Source organism: Spermophilus citellus, assembly GCF_964194105.1.
Source record: "Spermophilus citellus genome assembly, chromosome: X".
NCBI classification, from domain to species: Eukaryota; Metazoa; Chordata; class Mammalia; order Rodentia; family Sciuridae; genus Spermophilus; species Spermophilus citellus.
In genome coordinates this window covers 18,520,198-18,539,200 of record NC_138190.1, presented here as the reverse complement: position 1 = coordinate 18,539,200, position 19,003 = coordinate 18,520,198, and the positions used below count along the sequence as shown (strand labels likewise).

Sequence of the window (19,003 nt, the reverse complement as noted above, 5' to 3'; positions counted from 1 at the left end):
TTTATCTTTGGTAATTTAAAAAAAAAATATAACAGGGCATGTAGTTCAATGAAAAACACCTGCCTACCATGCATGAAGCCCCGAGCTCCATTCCCAGCACCATACACACACAAATATGTATTCTAGAAAAGCATCCATTTAATTGGAAGCATCATAATTTCAAGCTTTTCTAGAAAAGACTCCATAAATTTTGAGTAGTTATTTGCACAATTATTAGAAATTTTTTCCTCTGCAAAAAACAAGTGTGCACACATATACTATCTCTGGAGGTTACATAGGAGTAAAATAAGAGTTTTCGGGCTGGGGATGTGGCTCAAGCGGTAGCGCGCTCGCCTGGCATGCGTGCGGCCCGGGTTCGATTCTCAGCACCACATACCAACAAAGATGTTGTGTCCACCGAGAACTAAAAAATAAATATTAAAAAATTCTCTCTCTCTCTCTCTCTCCCCCTTTCTCCTCTCTCACTCTATCTTTAAAAAAAAAAAAAAAAAAAAAAAAAAGAGTTTTCCAGGTCAGCCTGGGAGTCATATGGATAATATCACAGGCTAAACTGTCTTCACAGCCCTTATTTCTGTTAGGCTAACTGTACAACTTATTTTTAGTCGTACATAGCACTCTTACAAAAAGGATGACTGACTACTGTGTTGAGCACAGACTGCAGTGGGACAAGCACAGAAACAGGGAGGAGTCAGGGTAGTTCAGGTGAAAGTCACCGGTGGTTTTGACTATGGTGGTAAACCAATGGAAGTGATGAGAACTGGTCAGATTTGAAAATATACTGATGGTAGAGCCAAGAGGATTTACATATGCAACACACCTTCATCAGGAACACTGCCTTACAGGTAGATTTTTGACCAGGTACGTCTTTTGCTGAGAATCACTGTACTGACTTCAAATTCTGTGACAATAAGGTCCATTGTTTTCCTATCTGTATATACTTATTAAGCTAAGCCCAGTGTTTTGCAAAGTCATTAAAATTCATGTGGAGGTTTGAAATTAATTACAAGAGATTTCTGGTTTCAGTCTGACACAAGATTAATTATAATAAATTAGTCAATATTTTGGGTCTTATCTTATTCCAGAATTTCTGATATACAGTGTTTACAAAATTCAAGAGGACCCAACACAGTGGTGCATGCCTGTAATCCCAGCTACTTAGGAGGCTAAGGCAGGAACATAACAAGTTCAAGGCCAGCCTCAGCAACTCAGTGAGACCCTGTCTCAAAATAAAAAGGGGTGGAGATGTAGCTCAGAGGTAGAGCACTTACCCAACATGCATGAGGCCCTGGGTTCAATTCCCAGTACTGTAAAACCCACGCTACCCCCCAATCTCCTCCCCCCCCAAAACACATGAGGACATTAGATATAAAATTTCTAAATTTAAAACCTTGTTTTATTTAAATGTGTTCCTTATGATACAGCACAACCCTTCAAAGTCAATCAAGCATTGTAACATTAATAATATGTTTCTTCAAAACTCATTAACAAATCACAGCCTACTACCCCACAGCTTCAAAAATTCTTCAAGGCAACTTCAATGTCCAAAAGAGCACAATATGACAGACTGTGGCATGAAATCTCATCTCAATGTAGATTTAAGAAAAGCAAACTAAAGCATATTATCAGACTACCAATTTTTTTTTTTTTTTTTGGGTGGTGCTGGGGATTGAACCAAGGACCCTGCACATGCTAGGCAAGCACTCTTACCACTGAACCACATCCCCAGCTCGAGGTACTTTTATTTAATATGCCTACTTCTCAACACTGGGGAGTTTTAAAAAAAAACAGAATCTCTTATGAAGCAAAATCATAAATAAATAAAAATTTAAAAGCACAGTACCAGGAAGAATACAGGGACGTGGAAAATGTGTTAAAAATTAAAAGGACTCACCTTTTGCTTTTTTACCTTTTAATCTCTTGCAAAGTCCAAAGATTACTAAGATTAGAATCTATTTCATAATCATACCAATTAAGTAGTTAAGAAACAAACAGGGCAGGGGGTACAGCTCAGTGGTAGTGCACTTGCCTCATGAGACCCTAGGTTAGATCCCCAGCAGTGCAACCTATCAACCAACAAACCCCCTCCAAATGTAAAGACTGGAAAGATCTTTGCTAGTTATCTAGAATCATTTGGTCTAACATTATTTCCAATGAGTGACTGTTAGGTTTTAGGCATAAACCAACATAGAAATAATATCAGGGCACCATGGTGAGAGGGTGAGAACTTCTGATTCTGGTTTCCTATGTTTTAGGCCAGGAAAATAATAAGAGGAAACGTTTGTCATGGGAATGAGCACGTGTGCTCAAAAAGGCAATTTTATCTGAACTTATTGATTTCATTTTCTCTCAAAATTTCAAAGATAAAACAAAATATGGGGCCAAAGGGAGTGGGTGTCTTCCAGTTTTTACTGGTGTAACAGTCCTTCAGCCTGGTGCTAGAGAAAAGAATCATAAAAAAGAAAAGGAAAAATTTTATTTCAAACAGATTCCATGGCATGCATGTTACAGCAAAGGCTGGATGTGTGGCAAACAGTTTCATTTTAAACCTGCATGGATGTATAAATTATACATTACTTAGGAATGTTTAACTTCTGTTAAAATGTAGATTCAATCCAACATTACACCAATTTTTACATTTATTGTAGATACTATATTAGTGCTAGAGGTTAAATTTTCATCATCAAAAAATGAGAATAACCTTACAGCTACCTACTAAGGTAATGAGCTGTGAAATTAATTCCATAGTATTGCTCTGAAAATATACCCCTAGGTTGTTAAGAGAAATTCCAGCTCCATCCAAATGCATTATTTAACTGGGATTCTTTAGTCATCATCTACGGTTGGCTTGATTGTCACTCCTCTTCTTATTTGACCCCAACCAATTAAACTGAAAAATGAAAATAGAAAAAATCATGAATATTACATCCATTTCATTAGCATCACCACACAATTATATGATAGAACTGGTTGGACCTGCCTATCTTCTAAATTCAAATTTGTTCCCACAGCCTGCTCCTCCATAAAGGAAGGGCATACTAATTTCTTACATTCTTAGAATCAGGTACAATCTGGCTAGCATGATAGGAAAAGCAAACAAAAATTGCTACCATGAATATACTTGTCTTCACTCTATCAAAATATACCTAACCCTTCAGATCCAACTAAGAGCTCTTTATTCCACTGAAGGAATCAAGCCAATACATAAATCACATCAGTCCAGATCATAATGCATTTAGTGTGACCCTACATGGTAAAGGAAATTTAAGAGAACCAGAGGAACTCAGTCTATAAGCAGATTTGTTTTGTTTTGGGCGGCGGCGGGGGGGGGGGGGGGGGCGCAGTACAGGGAATTAAACCTAGAGGTGTTTTACCAACCACTGAGCTACATCTCCAGCCCTTTTTATTTTCATTTTGAGACAGGGTCTCATTCAGTTGATTAGGGCCTCACTAAGTTGCTAAGGTTAACCTTAAATTTGTGATCCTCCTGCCTCAACCTTTGGAGACACTGGTAAACTGATTATTCTTGATAGCAAAGGGACTTCTACATCCTCTTTCAATGTCTGTCCTAGTCAATGACCAGGCTGGTTGTCACCTCAATTGCAGCTTCTTGAACAAAGTCCACCTAAACATGGATAAACCCACAATTCTAAAAATTAAAAGGATTAGCCTGGAGTGCTGACACATGCTTGTAATACCAGTGACTTATAAGCTGAAGCAGGAGGATCGAAGTTCAAAGCCAGCCTTGATGACTTTGAGACCCTGTCTCAAAAAAAGGACTGGGATGTAGCTCAGTGTTAAAGCACCTCTGGGTTCAATCCCCAGTACCAAAATAAATAAAGGATCATTCAGATGCTCTCTTTTTTCTTATTGGGATTTTAATATACTTGCCAATTTTATTTGGATAGAATCCTCTTGTAATATTAGTAGAAAGTCCCAAATATACTCTTTATTTAAAAATATGTTCAAGTTTATGAAATGAAACATTCAACAAGTGATAATAACATAGTTCCATGTTGAGTTTTTTTGTGGTATTAGGGATTAAACCCAGGGCTTTGGGCTTGCCAGGCAAGCACTCTATCACTTAGCTACAACTGCAGCCCTTTTTATTTTATGTAGGTTTTTTGTTTGATTAGTATAACCACACAAAAGAATAAAATCAAATAGACACAAAATATGACAAAGCAGAATTATTTTCTTAAAATACAACAAAAACTTTAACTCGTCAAACTTCTGAACAGTAAGTAATAAGAGACCATCAAGGGCCTACTATCAAGCCTTAATTAAAGGAGGTAGATGGGCTGAGGATATAGCTCAGTGGCACAGTGTGTGCCTAGTATGTGCAAGGACCTGGATTCAATCCCCAGTAACCCCCTGCCCTCCTGCACACACACAGAGGAGGTAGGTGGTGAGGATAGAAAAGAGTCAAGGGTGATTAGAATAATTATGGGGAGAGCTGAGGTTGTGGCTCAGTGGTAAAGTGCTCCTGGGTTCAATCCCTGGTACCAATAAATAAATAAATAGCCACAGACTAGGGGTAAAACTCAGTAGAAGGCAGGCTTAATATGCACAAGTCCCTGGGTCCATTCTCCGGCACCAAAAATAAATATAATAATAATAATAATAAAAAAAAAACAACAATGGAACTATTGACTCTAAATTCACTGTTGTTTGCATAGGGAAGCCAACTGTAGTATCTGGACTAAAATATGGGACTACAAATGGAGGCTACAAATAGTTTTCAAAGTCATCAAAACAAATAGTTGAGAGCTAAAGCTACACTAACTATTGTGTTCAAAGAATGTGCATCTGTGTTTACACCACCATGAACTTAAGGAAATTGATCCTTACATTGGCAAAGGCTAATAAACTTACCGCCAGTGTTTCTCAACTCTTCGACTAAGGGCAATCTTTTCTCCTACTTCTGTGCACACAGGATTAGTCAAAACAATTTTGCCCAAATCAGCCTTGACAGCACTAACTCTCCCTCCTGTTGACAGTGATCCTATGTTCACCATGAGCACTTCATTCTTAGACAGTTTTTGGACCTATGGAAACAAATTAGGGAAAAACAAATCCCAAAATCAAAAACATGCTCTCCAAGAATGAGTGGGGATTTACCAAATATTTTTGGAATTAAGATGATTATAACCCCACAATTATGTATGACTACAGTGTACCAGGAAAACATGTGGGGCAAGATAATTATAAAAGAAAAAAAATTCTACATAAATTTCATTATAATGAAATGTGAACTATAATATACTCTAAAGATAACAAACTAGTTGATTTAGCACATGCTGATTTCACACAAAATCTACTTTAAAAAATAAGCTAGTAGCTACAGCATAAAACCTCCTAAAATTCTGAAGAACTTCTATACAGAATGAAATTGTGTACCCTTTACTGGGAATGCCTAGAAATACAAGCGTTCTGGATGTTTTTGGAGTCTAAAACATTTGCCTACACATAATAAGCTTATCTTGGGGATGGGACACAAGTCTAAATACAAAATTCAATTGTTTTATATAAACCTTATACACATAGCTTAAAAGAAATTTTATACAATATTTTTAGTGCACCTGTGTTCTGACTATGACTTATCACATAAGGTTAGGTGTGGAATTTTCCACTTGTGGCATCTTCCACTTATGGTATCATGTTGGTGCCTAAAAAAGTTTTGGACTTTGGACCTCAGATTTTTAAATTAAGGATAAACAACCTATAGTAGAGATGAGATACAAAATTTCCTAAGTGGGGCAAGGCAGGAAAATGGCTATGTAAGAGTTAATATCATGTGCATGTATGAGTATGTAACAAACCCAATTATTATGTACAACTATAATGCACCAATAAAAAATTATTTCAGAAGAAGAGTTAATAAGATGATTCTGGAGATCCAATTCAACTCATGTGTCTAAGCCAGCAACTGAACTCTCCGAGCCTCTTTAAAATTTGCTACCACCTACCACACATGGTTGCTTCCCCAGTACCTCCCCTTTCCTGCCCCTTCTCGCTCCCCCATCTCTTTCCTGTATTCTACTAATCTCCTTTTGATTTTCATGAGATCTCCCCTCAACCTTTCTTTTCCTTTTTCTACAGATTCTTACTGAAACACAAGGATATTAGGAATATAATGTCTATGTCATACATAACACAAATTCTTTTCCCTACTTGCTCTTTTTTTTAACCTTAGGCTGACTGCCACATAATTGTTCTTGATTTTCAAGAAATCAAAATAATTTACCTTATTTCTATGTTAACTAAAAACTGGGTTTAACATCATGGCCACTTTTTTGGAAAAACAAATTAAAAAGAGCACTTGCCTTTGCTGCTTTCTTGTCTCCTTCAGTGCGTACACCTAGAAGTCGTCTAAGCAGGAAATAGGAAATTTCCAATTCTGTGAAAATCTCAGGTAAAGCTCCAACAGCACCAAGTACCTGCCCCACCATTCTGTCAGCACGGCACAAAGTGGGGTCGATTTTTGTTCCAACTCCTAATGTAAAATAATATGTACATAACCCTGAAACACTTATAAAGTAAATTATTTGCCCAAAACTTAGTCAAACAAGCGTAGTATATTTCTTTTTTTTGGGGGGGGTAACAGGGACCGAACTCAGGGGCACTCGACTACTGAGCCACATCCCCAGCCCTATTTTGTATTTTATTTAGAGACAGGGTCTGATTAAGTTGCTTTGCACCTCCCTGTTGCTGAGGTTGGCTTTGAACTTGCAATCCTCCTGTCTCAGCCTCACAAGCCACTGGGATTACAGGCACGCGTCACTGCGCCCAGCTAAGCATGGTGTACTTCTACACATATTAATACACACTTGTATTTTCATGCCCATATAACAGCTACATAGGAATAACAAAATACCTGCTTCATCTGAGGAAAAAGAATTGTAAACTCACAGGTCCTTTGGGCAACTGAGAACAGAAAAATTCTATTTGTTAAATTCTAAACAAAAGGCAAATAGAGATAATAACCTGATACAAATTGAGTTTGAATATCCTTACTGAAATTTGAAAAGATATAAATTGAGCCAGGCACAGTGACACGCCTGAAATTCCAGTTAACTCAGGAGACTGAGGCAGAAAGATATTGAGTTTAAGGCCAGCCTCAGCTACTTAGTGAGACCCTGCCTCAAAATAAAAAATAAAAAGATATATATGGGGATATACCTCAGAGGTAGAATATACCCTTTGGTTCAATCCCCAGGATTAGGGGAAAAAAAAAAAAAAAGAAAAAATTCAGTAATTTGCAGAATATTCGCATGCCAATTCCTGGAAGGTTGATCAAAAAGCTAGCTTAGTTAGGTGCGGTGCCCCAAGCCTGTAATCACAGGATGCTGAGATAGGAGGATCGAAGGTTCAAAGACAGCTCCAGCAATTTAGTGAGGCTATAAGCTGAATGGCTGCTACATGAAGATTATCATTACAATATTCTACTTTCTATTGTTAAGTTTGAAGAGTTCCATAAATTACATTCTTTTTTCTTTTTAAACCAGGGACTGAAACACAGGGGCACTTTACCAGTGAGGTAAAGTCTTTTATTTTGAGACAAGGTCTCACTAAATTGCTGAGACTGGTTGAACTTGTGATCCTCTTGCTTCAGCCTCCCTAATATCTGAGATTACAGGCATATGCCATCACACCTGGTACCATAAATTACATTATAAAAAAATGTTTCCAAGCTGGGTGCCGCGGCACATGCCTATAATCCCAGCATCTTGGGAGGCTGAAGCAGGAGAATTTCAAGTTCAAAGCCAGCCTCAGCAATTCGGCAAGGTCCTAAGCAACTCAGTGAGACCATGTCTGAAAAAAGTTTCCAGAATTTCCTTCTCCACAAAAAGTAAAACTTTATGCAATAATCTCAATTACAGGATATAATAGAAAAACGAACTATATAGTAAAAAACCAGAGCATCAATTTGTTTGGTGAAAATTAAACTGCTTTTTCACCCAACATTTTCTTCTTTAATCCAAAGATATGATAATAGCCCTAATATTTGCTGAATCTTCACTTTTTTCCCTGGCACTGGGGAGGGAACCCAGGGGCACTCTACCATTGAGCTACCAGACCTTTGCCAGCCTCATCAACCTAGCAAACTTAGTGAGAAGTGAGACCCTATCTCAAAAAACAAGGGGCTGTAGTTGTGGATCAGCGGTAGAGTGCTCGCTTCGCACATTTGAGGCCCTGGGTTCTATCTTCAGCAATACATAAAAATAAAGATAGTATCTTTAGATAGTATTTAACAACTAAAAAATATTAAAAAAAAAAAGGACAGAATGTAGTTCAGTGGTAAAGCTCCCCTGAGATCAATCCCCATTATCCCCCCACTAAACAAACAAATAAACCCCTCCAAAACCCCCACAACTTTGAGTAATTTTCTACACAGGGAAAGTTACTTAAAAAAAAAAAAAAAAAAAAAAAGACATAGTCTCACTACATTGCCCACCCTGGCCTTGAACCCCTTGCTCAAGTGATCATTCAACTTTAGTCACCTAAGTACCTAGGACTACAGGTGCATGCAGTCACACCCACTTAGAGGTTATCTTCTTTTATTCCCACATCAATGTAAATATTATTATTATTTTTTGGTAGCTGGACAAAATACCTTTATTATTTTATTTATTTATTTTTATGTGGTGTTGAGAATAGAATCCAGAGCCTCACATATGCCAGGTGAGCACTCTACCACTGAGCCACAACCCCAGCCCAGTGTAAACATTATTTGACTGACATTTTTGAGTAACTTTTCATTTGCAAAACACACACAAAAAGTAACCACTCTCAAGTTGGGCATGGGCATGTTTATAATTCCAGCTATTCAGGAGACTAAGGCAGGAGGATCATAAATTCAAGGCCAGCCTCAACAACTTAGTGAGACCCTGTCTCAAAATAAAATATGAAGAGGGCTGGGTATGTAGTTCAGTGGGAGAGCACTTACCTAGCATATGCAAAGCGCTGAACTCAAACCCACACAGGTGTGCACACAGACATAAAACCACCAAAAACAAAAAATAAAACCCAACCACTCTCTCACCATGCCCCTACAAAAAAAGTATAAGCTAGGTACTGTTGTGGCATGTGCCTACAGTTCCAGCTACTCATGAGGCTAAGGCAGGAGGACTACTTGAATCCAGGAGTTCAAGGTTAACATGGGCAGTACAACAAGGTCCTGTGCTCAAAAAATTAAAAAATCAACAGGCCAGGGATATAGACAGTGAGTGATAAAATGCCCCTAGGTTCAATAAAAAAACAAACAAACAAAAAACCACTACAATATAGCTTTATGAGTAATCCATTTCCCATGAAAAGTATCACGAATATCTACAAATTAAAAGAAAAGGGATGAGAAGTTGAAATCCTTACCAATAAGACCCCCTGGAGCAGCATACTGAAGATCATTATGTTCGGCAAAAAGTGATACAATTTTGGAAAAGATGGGTTTACACATGAGTTTTCCTTCACTGTCTTTGGAAACAATACCAGGTCTGACTTCTATCTCCTGGCCCACCTGTAAATATATAATCAGTAATGAAAATTACTATGAATTAACACAATTATCATTTATCTATCTAAAGTTCTAACAGTAAGACCATGAAACCAAAACGGCAAACCTTCCTCTATTTCAAAGATCACCATTTTAATAAAAAGAAAAATAAATGTGGAAGAGACCTTCAAAATCAGAACCACTCATGTTACTACCTACCAAACAAACCTATCACCACATAAAATGTGCTTCATACTTACAAGAAGCCTATAAATTTAGAGGTTAAGACACATTACAAAGACATAAAAGCAAACAAATTTATATCAAATAACAAACACCATAAACCATTTTATTCAACTTGGATTATTCATCCTTTTTCTTAAGACAGGGTGAAACAAAAACAATAACAACTCAAGCCTACCTTACCTTTAATACTCCTTTCAGAATACTTCCACCAGCAACACCTCCCTTAAGGTCATCAACTTCACAACCAGGCTTGTTGACATCAAATGACCTAATAACTAAAAGAAAACAAGTTAAAGCTATTTCTATTAATTTAAACTTTATAAGAAATATTCTTTTCCATGTTAACTTTTCAAAAATAGAATACCATTTAAGCTATTAAAAAAAAAAAAAGTTTGTTGGTGCACACCTGTAGTCCCAACAGCTCCAGAGGATGAGGCAGGAGGATCCCAAGTTCTAAGCCTGCCTCAACAACTTAGCGTGGTCCTGTCTCAAATAACAAAACAGGGGCTGAGGATGTGGTGAAGTGGTTAGGCTCCCCTGGATTCAATCCCTGGTACTAAATAAATAAATAAGAATATTGGAGGCTGGTCATGGTGGCACATGCCTATAATTCCAGCAACTTGGGAGGCTGAGGCAGGAGGATATTAAATTCAAGGCCAGCCTCAGCAACTCAGCAAGACCCTGACTCAAAGTTAAAAAAAAAAAAATCTAAGGATATCTCCAGTAATGTATTGGACTAAATGCATACTTTTAACTTGTGTCTACTTGCACTGAGAATATTTATTAGCTCTGAATTCCTCTATCTTCTATTCCAGGTGAAACTCAGCTGGCTAATTTTCAGGTGTGTTGCTCATGTTTTAATAACTGAATGAAAAAGGGTACTTCTACTGAAGTACCTAAGTATTGGATGCTATTTTGTGGGGGCATCATCATCTGTATTTTGTGTTATATAAGGCCTTTACCACTGAGTTATATCCCAAGCCCTTTTTATTTTTTCCAAAGTAAACCTTGAACTTTTGATCCTCCTGCCTCAGCCTCCTGAGTTGCTGGGATTTCAGGTATATGCCACCATGCCTGGCAGATTAAAAAAAAAAAAAAAATCAAGAGTCTGTAATGAATACATACAGTTTTTTTTGGGGGGAGGGTGTCATTATTCCCTGAACAATACTATTTATACCTCATTTATAATATATTAGATACTACAAGTAACCTAACCTAGAGATGCTTTTAAGTATCCAGGAGGGGTTAGGGTTACAGCTCAGTGGTATATATGCCTAACATATATGAAGCCCTAGGTTTGATCCCAGCACTACAAAAAATATAGAGGACAATGTGGGTGGATTATATGCAAATTCTATGCCATTTTATATAAGGAATTTCTGTATTATGTGACTTCTGCAAAACTACAAAACAACTCTAGGACTACATGACCTATACGGTCACTCAAGAGCACTTTTCCTGCCAAACAACACAGGAACCCAAAATGAAGACCTAAAGAGGCTCAAATGTCTATTTTGAAAAAGCTCCTATATTTTTTTGTAGGAACCACAAACTTAGATGATCAAATTACACCAAGATTAGTTTTTCATTAATGGTACAGTGACATCATTTGTATGGAAAATATAAAAACATTATAATTTCATGTTGGTCACATAACATACCATAAACTGAGTATCAAAAAGGTTAACAGCGTGGCTGGGTTGTGTCTCAGCAGTAGAGTGCTCACCTAGCATGTGCGAGGCCCTGGGTTCGATCCTCAGCACCACATAAAAATAAATAAATTATTGTGGGGGCTGGCGTTGTGGCTCAGCAGTAGAGCATGCGCCTAGCATAGGTAAGGCCCTGGGTTCAATCCTCAGCACTACATGAATGAATGAAGAAAGAAAGAAAGAAAGAAAGAAAGAAAGGTATTGTGTCCAACTACAACTGAAAAATAAATATTTAAAAATAAATAAAAAAAGGTTAACAGTTTCTATAGCACTCAGGATTCTGTTCCTCATACAGCAATACAATCTAACATTGCCAACACTATCTCAGAATTAATCAATTTCAAAAAATTTTTATGTCTTTATTATCCCTCTGTAGAAAGAGGAAATATTAATAAACACTTATAAAGGTGAATCACTAATGGAAAAGGCCAAAATAAGAGATAAAGATTGGTTGGACATAGTGGAACATGCCTGTTGTCTCAGCTACTTGGCAGGCTGAGGAAGGAGGATCACAAATTTGCAGCCAGCCTTGGAAACTTAGTGAGACTGTCTCAAAATAAAGTAAGGGCTGAGGATGTTGCTCAATAGTAGAGGGTTTACCTAGCATGCTCCAGGCCCTGAGTAGAATCCTCAGTGAGAGAGAGAGGCAAACACACATATACACCCAGTTAAAGATGACTCCTATCACTTACCAATAAGTCGTGGTTCTGAAGTAAAGTCTCTTGGGGGTACTGGTATTTTCTTTACTATGTACTCACAAACGACTTCAATATTGTATTTCAGCTGAGCAGAAATTGGAATAATGGGAGCTCCTTCTGCTACTGTACCTATATGGCAAAATTAAGAAAGATCTAATGTATGAAATATGATATGTCAAGAGCTTTGTAAAGTTGTGAACAACCAATAAAAAAAAAATTTAGAAAGATCAAAATTCTTCAGTTTTAATAAACTTGTTCTATGCATCTATTACATAAAACAAGATTACTAAAATAGAAGCCTAACAACCCCACACAAATGCCAGCAATAAGTAGAAAGCAATAATTCTGTTTGGAAAGATGATAATATTTCACCATTGTTTTAACTACTGAAAAGGAATACTATTTCCTTTACTAACACTCCTGGGAAAGAGTACTTGTTGAAAAGATTTCTAATAACATGTAATTAACTTCCTAATAAATGTTAAGATAAAATTACAGACTCTTTGCTAATCAAAGAATGCTGGCATATATAATATTTGCTCCTTATTAATTATACGTCTAAAAGACTGGTCAAAGAAATAGACCAAACATAATCAGATTTTAATCAAAATGACTTCTTTTTCATGGTGACAGAACTGGGTTGATAGGAAGCTAATCTTTCAAATAAGAAAAACAAGATTCTGAGAGAATCAAATGTGAACAATGAGATGCATCATGTCTTCCCTGAAATAAAAAACATTATGCTGCTAGAGAAAGGGACACTTTATTCATTCTACTATCATTAAGCACCCGCCCATGCCAAGGATTAAATCCATGGCCTTATGCACGCTCTACCACTGAGGACTTTTTCTAAAAATCTGATGAAAGATTCTAGAATATAACTTCATTTCTAACTTTCAGCCAACAAAAATATATTTTAGCATATCAAATTCAAAAACACATACATTGCTAGTTACATCAAGTTGCTAACAAATACTAGTACAGAAATTAAGGCTTCAGACCCTGAAATTTACCTTGTTTTAGGTAAGTGTCCTTTATTCAAAATTAATATTTAGTGGCTGGATTAAATGTCTCAAATGATTCTTGGTTTTATTAGACATTATGGCTTCTTACCTTGTACAAATGCAAGGATTTGTTCATACTGTTCTTTAGCCTGACTTTCTTTTACCAAATCAATTTTATTCTGTAGAATCAAAATATGCTTCAGTTTCATGATTTCTATAGCAGCTAGGTGTTCAGAAGTCTGAGGCTGGGGACAAGATTCATTACCAGCTAGTTGATGAAGAATAAAAAAGATGTATAAGTATAGTTAGAAACATCCAGACCAGGCAAATTCAGAGGTAGAATGCATATTATTGGTTGCTAGGGGCTGGGGAGAAAGGGGATTGGGAAGTGACTGCTTAATGAGCATGGAGTTTTCATTTGTGGAGAAAATGTTCTGGAACTAGATAATAGTACTGCTACAATCACTACATTATACAACACTGTAAAAGTACTTAATGCCATTTAATTTTATACTTTAAATGGTTAAAATGATAAATTTTGTTATGTGATTACTTTATCACCACCTACCGGGGAAAAAAAGAAGCACTGGCATCCAATAAAGGAAACGTTAGAATATTCCAGCCTTACTCAAGGCAAAAGTCCTGAATATTGTTGCCAAGTATCAATATACTTCTAACATAAATTTTAAGCTAAAATAATAAACCACCTTATGTGATGGGGAAAACACACTATTGACCTTTATTCTTTTGGATACTATGATAAGAATTCACAGAAACTATTAGCCCCAGGTCTATCTTGATTAGTCTTTTGTAATAGCTTTCTAGGTAGGAATGTCATCCTGGATGATGTTAGTTCTCATTCATATTACCCTCAGGCAATGGCTATGGCCCTTAGAGGCCTTAGTTCCTCTTTAAATATTCCACCTTGGATTTGTTCCACACTGACTAGTGCAAACAAATTCTGATGTATTTACCTATCAAAAGAAGAGCTGCATCCATCACTGCTGCACCATTCAGCATAGTAGCCATCAAAATATCATGGCCAGGACAGTCAACAAAGGAAACATGTCTAACAATTGAGAAATGACAGTTTTCAGATCAATGAATACTTACAAATACAAATTGTAGATTTCTTTAAAGTTAAATCACTTAGGAAATATTTTTTGCTGTTGTTTTTGATGGTACTGGCAATTAAACCTGGAGTGCTCTACCACTGAACTACACCCCCAGCTCTTTTTTGTTTTGTTTTAAGATAGGGTATCACTAAGTTGCTGAGGCTGGCTGCAAACCTGTAATCCTCCTACCTCAGCCTCTTAAGCTATGTGTCACCACACCTGACCTAGGAGAGAATTCTTTTTTTTTCTTACATATATGACAATAGTAAACAGAATTCTTATTGCTATAAAAATGGTTAGAAAACTTGGTGTTTCTAGACCTTGGAAATAAGATTACTTGCTGAGAATAAAATCACTGCAGATCATTACAAAGCAAATAAAATTAGCTACATGTAGAAATAACTGAAGTGACAAAAAATCCCAAACCCAAAGTGAATATGATATAGAATACTGGTATAAAGTATACACTGGGAATGTCACTCACTGATTTGAAAGCCAAAACCTAATGATGTATAAAAATGGTGTTAATAGAATAAAGACTATTATCTGAACAATTTGTGCTGGGCATGGTGGTATATGCCTGTAATCCCAGCTATTCAGAAGCTTGGGGGAGAAAGATCTTGAGTTTGAGGACAGCTTCAGCAGTTTAGCCTCAAAATAAAAGGGTTAGGAATATAGCTCAGTGGTAAAGTGCCCCTAGGTTTAAAAACAAAAACAAAACAAAACACCACATTAAAGCATTTACACTGATTTCCGAGATTTTTAGCCTACCCTCCACTTCTAAATCTTGGGCCCAGAGTGGCTTCATCCACTTCTCCCTAATCTTAGCCCTGCCCTGATCTAAAATCTCCTTGTGGGGTGTCTGCAACCCCCATAGTCATTATCAAACAGACATCAGTGTCCTCTGATAAAGAATTGGAATATGCAATAACATTCAGAAAATAGATGAGGAATAAGTACATGTGTGGTAGAGAAGTATTAAGAATGGCTTTGTTCCTCTATCTTAAAAAGAAAATGTTTAAAAGAAATTTAGAAAGCCCAGAATTGTTTCTTTTTCTTCCATTCTGCTTATGTAATATTTTTAGTTTACAGAACCTTTAATTATTATTATTATTATTTTTTATTTATTTTTTTGGCAGTACCAGCAATTGAATCCAGGGCTTCATGCATACTAGGCAAGCACTGTACCACTGGGCTACATCCCTAGTCCCTTTTAAAATACTGGTTCTTTTTAATTATGTATAACATTAGGATTCACTTGACATAATTATAAAAGCATGGAATACAATTTGTTCCAATTCAGTCTCTAGTACTTCTCCTTTTCTTCCCCTCCCTCCCCATTACCTTCCCTCTACTGATCTTTCTGCTATTTACTTAGTTGTTTTCATTTTCTGGTTTTAAATTAGTGCCTTGTGAATACCCAGCCCCTTTTAAAAAAATTTTATATTTTAAGGTTGGGATGTAGCTCAGTGGTACAGTGCTTGCCTAGCACAAATGAGGCCCTAGGTTCCATCCCTAGCACCACTTAAAAAAAAATTATTTGGGACAAGATCTTAGTAAGTTTTCCAGGCTGGAATCAAACTTGTGATCCTCCTGCCTCCGCCTCCCAAGTAGTTGGGATTATAGGCATGTGCCACTGTGTGCCTGGCCAGAAATGCTAAGGTTAGGGTTAGAGTTCAATCCCCAGTACCTCCTCCAAAGAAAAAAAGAAAAGAAAAATAAAACCATTCAGCAGTTAGGTTCATTATTTAATAACTCAAATGTTTTCTTAAAAAAAAAAAAAAAGAAAGCACAACAGCAGAATAAAAGGTGTAAACTTTTTAACACAAAAGTGTTCACCTGACTAATTTGAAGTTCCCTTTGGTCCCTGGAATATCTGTAGGAAATTCATCCGGTGTGCCACTTCCACATGACCTATAACATTCTGGCCGAGGACAACTTGGGTCATCCAGTTTATAAATCTACAAGTTTCAAGAGAGGAAAAAGAAAATGATTTCAAGTTGTTATCTGCACAATAATTAAAAACAAATAGTGTCTAATTTCATAATATATAGCTCACCTTAGCATTAGCATATCCAAGCTTGATTGTAATGTTTCTTTCTAGTTCATTTTTGAACCTGACAGTGTGAACTCCAGAAATGGCTTTTACAACTGTGGACTTCCCATGAGCTACATGACCAATTGTACCTAGAGACAAAGAACAAAAATTATCTCAAATGAATTCAATTATACCAAGTATTTTTTTCAAATAGTGTTAAGAGGAGAAAACTCAAACCCACAATTCACTATTAATGTCAATGCAAAACCAACGACTTCAATTTTTCTTACTACATATCCTTTCCTACTAAACACTTGTTCTGATATAGAACTGAAAACTTTCCATGTAACTAATAATCTTAGGGCTGGGGATGTAGCTCAGTGGTAGAATGCTTGCCTAGCACGTGTGAAGCCATGAGTTCAATCCCAGTACTGCAAAAAATAAAAAATAATACTCAATAAAAAATACTTAATATTTTGTGAAGAAACAGTCCAGCATACTGATGAAGTAAATAAGTATAACAAGTCCAGACATCACAAAAAGGAATTCATGAAAATAAGAAAACAACCTAAGTTTAATTACAGCAGTGCTGTGAAGGACAGTACATTCTTTATAACTTTTCATAGCCTCATGGTAGAGTCTTAGGTTTTACTGTGCTGTTTGTACAGACTCTCAAAATATCCAAAATTTACATTGTCAGTGTGACTTCTCCTCTAAAGTTCTAGGTGCCAATTAAGGGGGAAAAATAGTCTACTTAATAATAGCTTATGTATCAACTAAATATTTCATAAATTCTGTCCTTTCAATAACCCTGTGTGGCAAGAAGAGCTGTATTTTCATCTCTTTAATTTCTGCCACATATGATTACATATTGCCTCATGCTATTAAACTTTCATATGTCTATATTTTTTCTTCTCAAGTAGTCTGTACACTCAACATGGGCATTTCTTTTCTCTTTGTATTTTATTTTTTCCAGTACTGGGACCAGGGAGTGAACCCAGGGGTACCCTACCACTGAGCTAAATTCCAAATTATTTTTAAATTTTGAGACAGAGTCTCACTGAATTGTCCAGGCTGGCCTCAAACTTGCCAAACTCTTGCCTCAGCCTCACAAGAAGATCCCCTGGGATTACTGGCCTGTGCCACCAATCCCAGCTTTACATGAGCAGCATTCTTTACCCCCACCATCCACACTAAAATCTAGCAAATGCTCAAATGGGGCTTCCCTCCCTCCCCCTTTTGGAGACAAGGTCTCACTAAGTTGCCCAGGCTGGCCTCAAACTCCTGAGTTTAAGCAATCCTCCTGCTTCAGCTTCTCAAGTAGCTGGAATTACAGGCGTGTACCACTGCACCCAGCTCAATCTCTATTTTTTTTATTTTTAAAAAATTGTTTAGTGGTTGTTGGACAAGATACCTTTATTTATTTATTTTTATGTGGTGCTGAGGATGGAACCCAGGGCCTCTCACGTGCTAGGTGAGCGCTCTACCCCTGAGCCACAACCCCAGCCCTCAATATCTATTCTTAAATATTTAAATCCTCATACTATTCACATAATTACATTAAAAGGAGATATCAAAATTACTTGAAGTCATTTTTATCTTACCTATATTAATTGTAGCTTGTCTGCTGATAACTTCATGTGATAGTGGCGTCAACTTGGTAACATCCTGCAATGAAATACATTTATTTTAAAACATAGTACCTAAGACAAATCAGAATCATTCCTTTGACTTTACATTCGCTATGTACAGTACAGTTCACCACCATCTTTGGAACTCTCTTCTTTAAAGCGCCGTTCTTGTATAAGTGATATTGTATTCTAATAGTTGGGAAGCCCTAAGAGCCCTTCATTATTTCACAACACAAGCCTCCTAACCTCACTACAGGGGGTCTGAAGGCCGGAGGCCCCCAATCTTAGGGCCTTCGCTTATCCTCAGCATAGTGAGGGCAATATAGACACCCAGACCGATCATAGGCGAGAACCCTAGTGACATCCAATACCAAGACTTAGCCAAATTTTTAAGGAACTCGAGGTCCCACGATCGCACACCCCCACTCCTAGCTCACGTGGACCCACAGAGGGCAGGCGGGAGCGCGGCTTCGGGATTGCCTCCTAAACTCATGCTCCCGACACTCCGGCACTGCTTTGTTTCAACGCCTGCCGGGAGGATCAGTTATCCCCACACCCAAGTTCATTCTGCATCTTCCCTAAGCGAAACCTCACCAAGGTGGCGAGATCCTGCCGAGAAAGGTGCGGCTGCCCCAGAGTCACTCCAGCCTCTCCCCCCGCCATCTTGCCCGGAGAGGAAGGAAGTTGCTCTGGCGGCCGCCTGACAGTACGCAGGTCCCCTTGGGCGGGGCGGGGCGGGGCAGGAAAGCGAAGGCGGGAAGGCCGACTAGGGCCCCGACTTAGAAAAAGAGGATAACAGGTACAGGAGTGGCCTCACTGCCTAGACGTCTCTTGACTGTAATTGCACTTGGCCTACAGAAGGTTTATTTTTAAAACACGATGCAAAGATTCGGAACCTATTCCTTGCAGCAATGTTAGATATTCGTACAGGCAACGCTGAGGACAGCTCCAAAAGAGGACCCCTGCGAGGCGGGCAATGCAATGTGACATGCGCGCTGGCGTGGGAGAAGCCATTTCCGTTTCCCGTGGGTTGTGTCGAAAGAGTTCCCAGAGCCTGGGAATCTTACGT

The 19,003-nt window shown here is 37.6% G+C and overlaps 1 protein-coding gene across 1 annotated transcript; it reads right to left on the bottom strand.

The window, feature by feature from the left end:
• Positions 1-1,366: 1,366 nt before the first annotated feature.
• Positions 1,367-18,630, bottom strand: EIF2S3 (eukaryotic translation initiation factor 2 subunit gamma). Its single transcript, XM_081277069.1, has 12 exons — positions 18,529-18,630; positions 17,908-17,971; positions 16,325-16,452; positions 16,105-16,226; positions 14,125-14,219; positions 13,260-13,418; positions 12,141-12,275; positions 9,920-10,014; positions 9,373-9,517; positions 6,324-6,493; positions 4,873-5,045; positions 1,367-2,887 (listed from the first exon to the last, which is right to left on the bottom strand). The coding sequence occupies exons 1-12, from the start codon at positions 18,595-18,597 to the stop codon at positions 2,824-2,826; spliced, it is 1,419 nt and encodes a 472-aa protein (XP_081133195.1). The 5' UTR covers positions 18,598-18,630; the 3' UTR covers positions 1,367-2,823.
• Between the last annotated feature and the right edge of the window lie 373 nt (positions 18,631-19,003).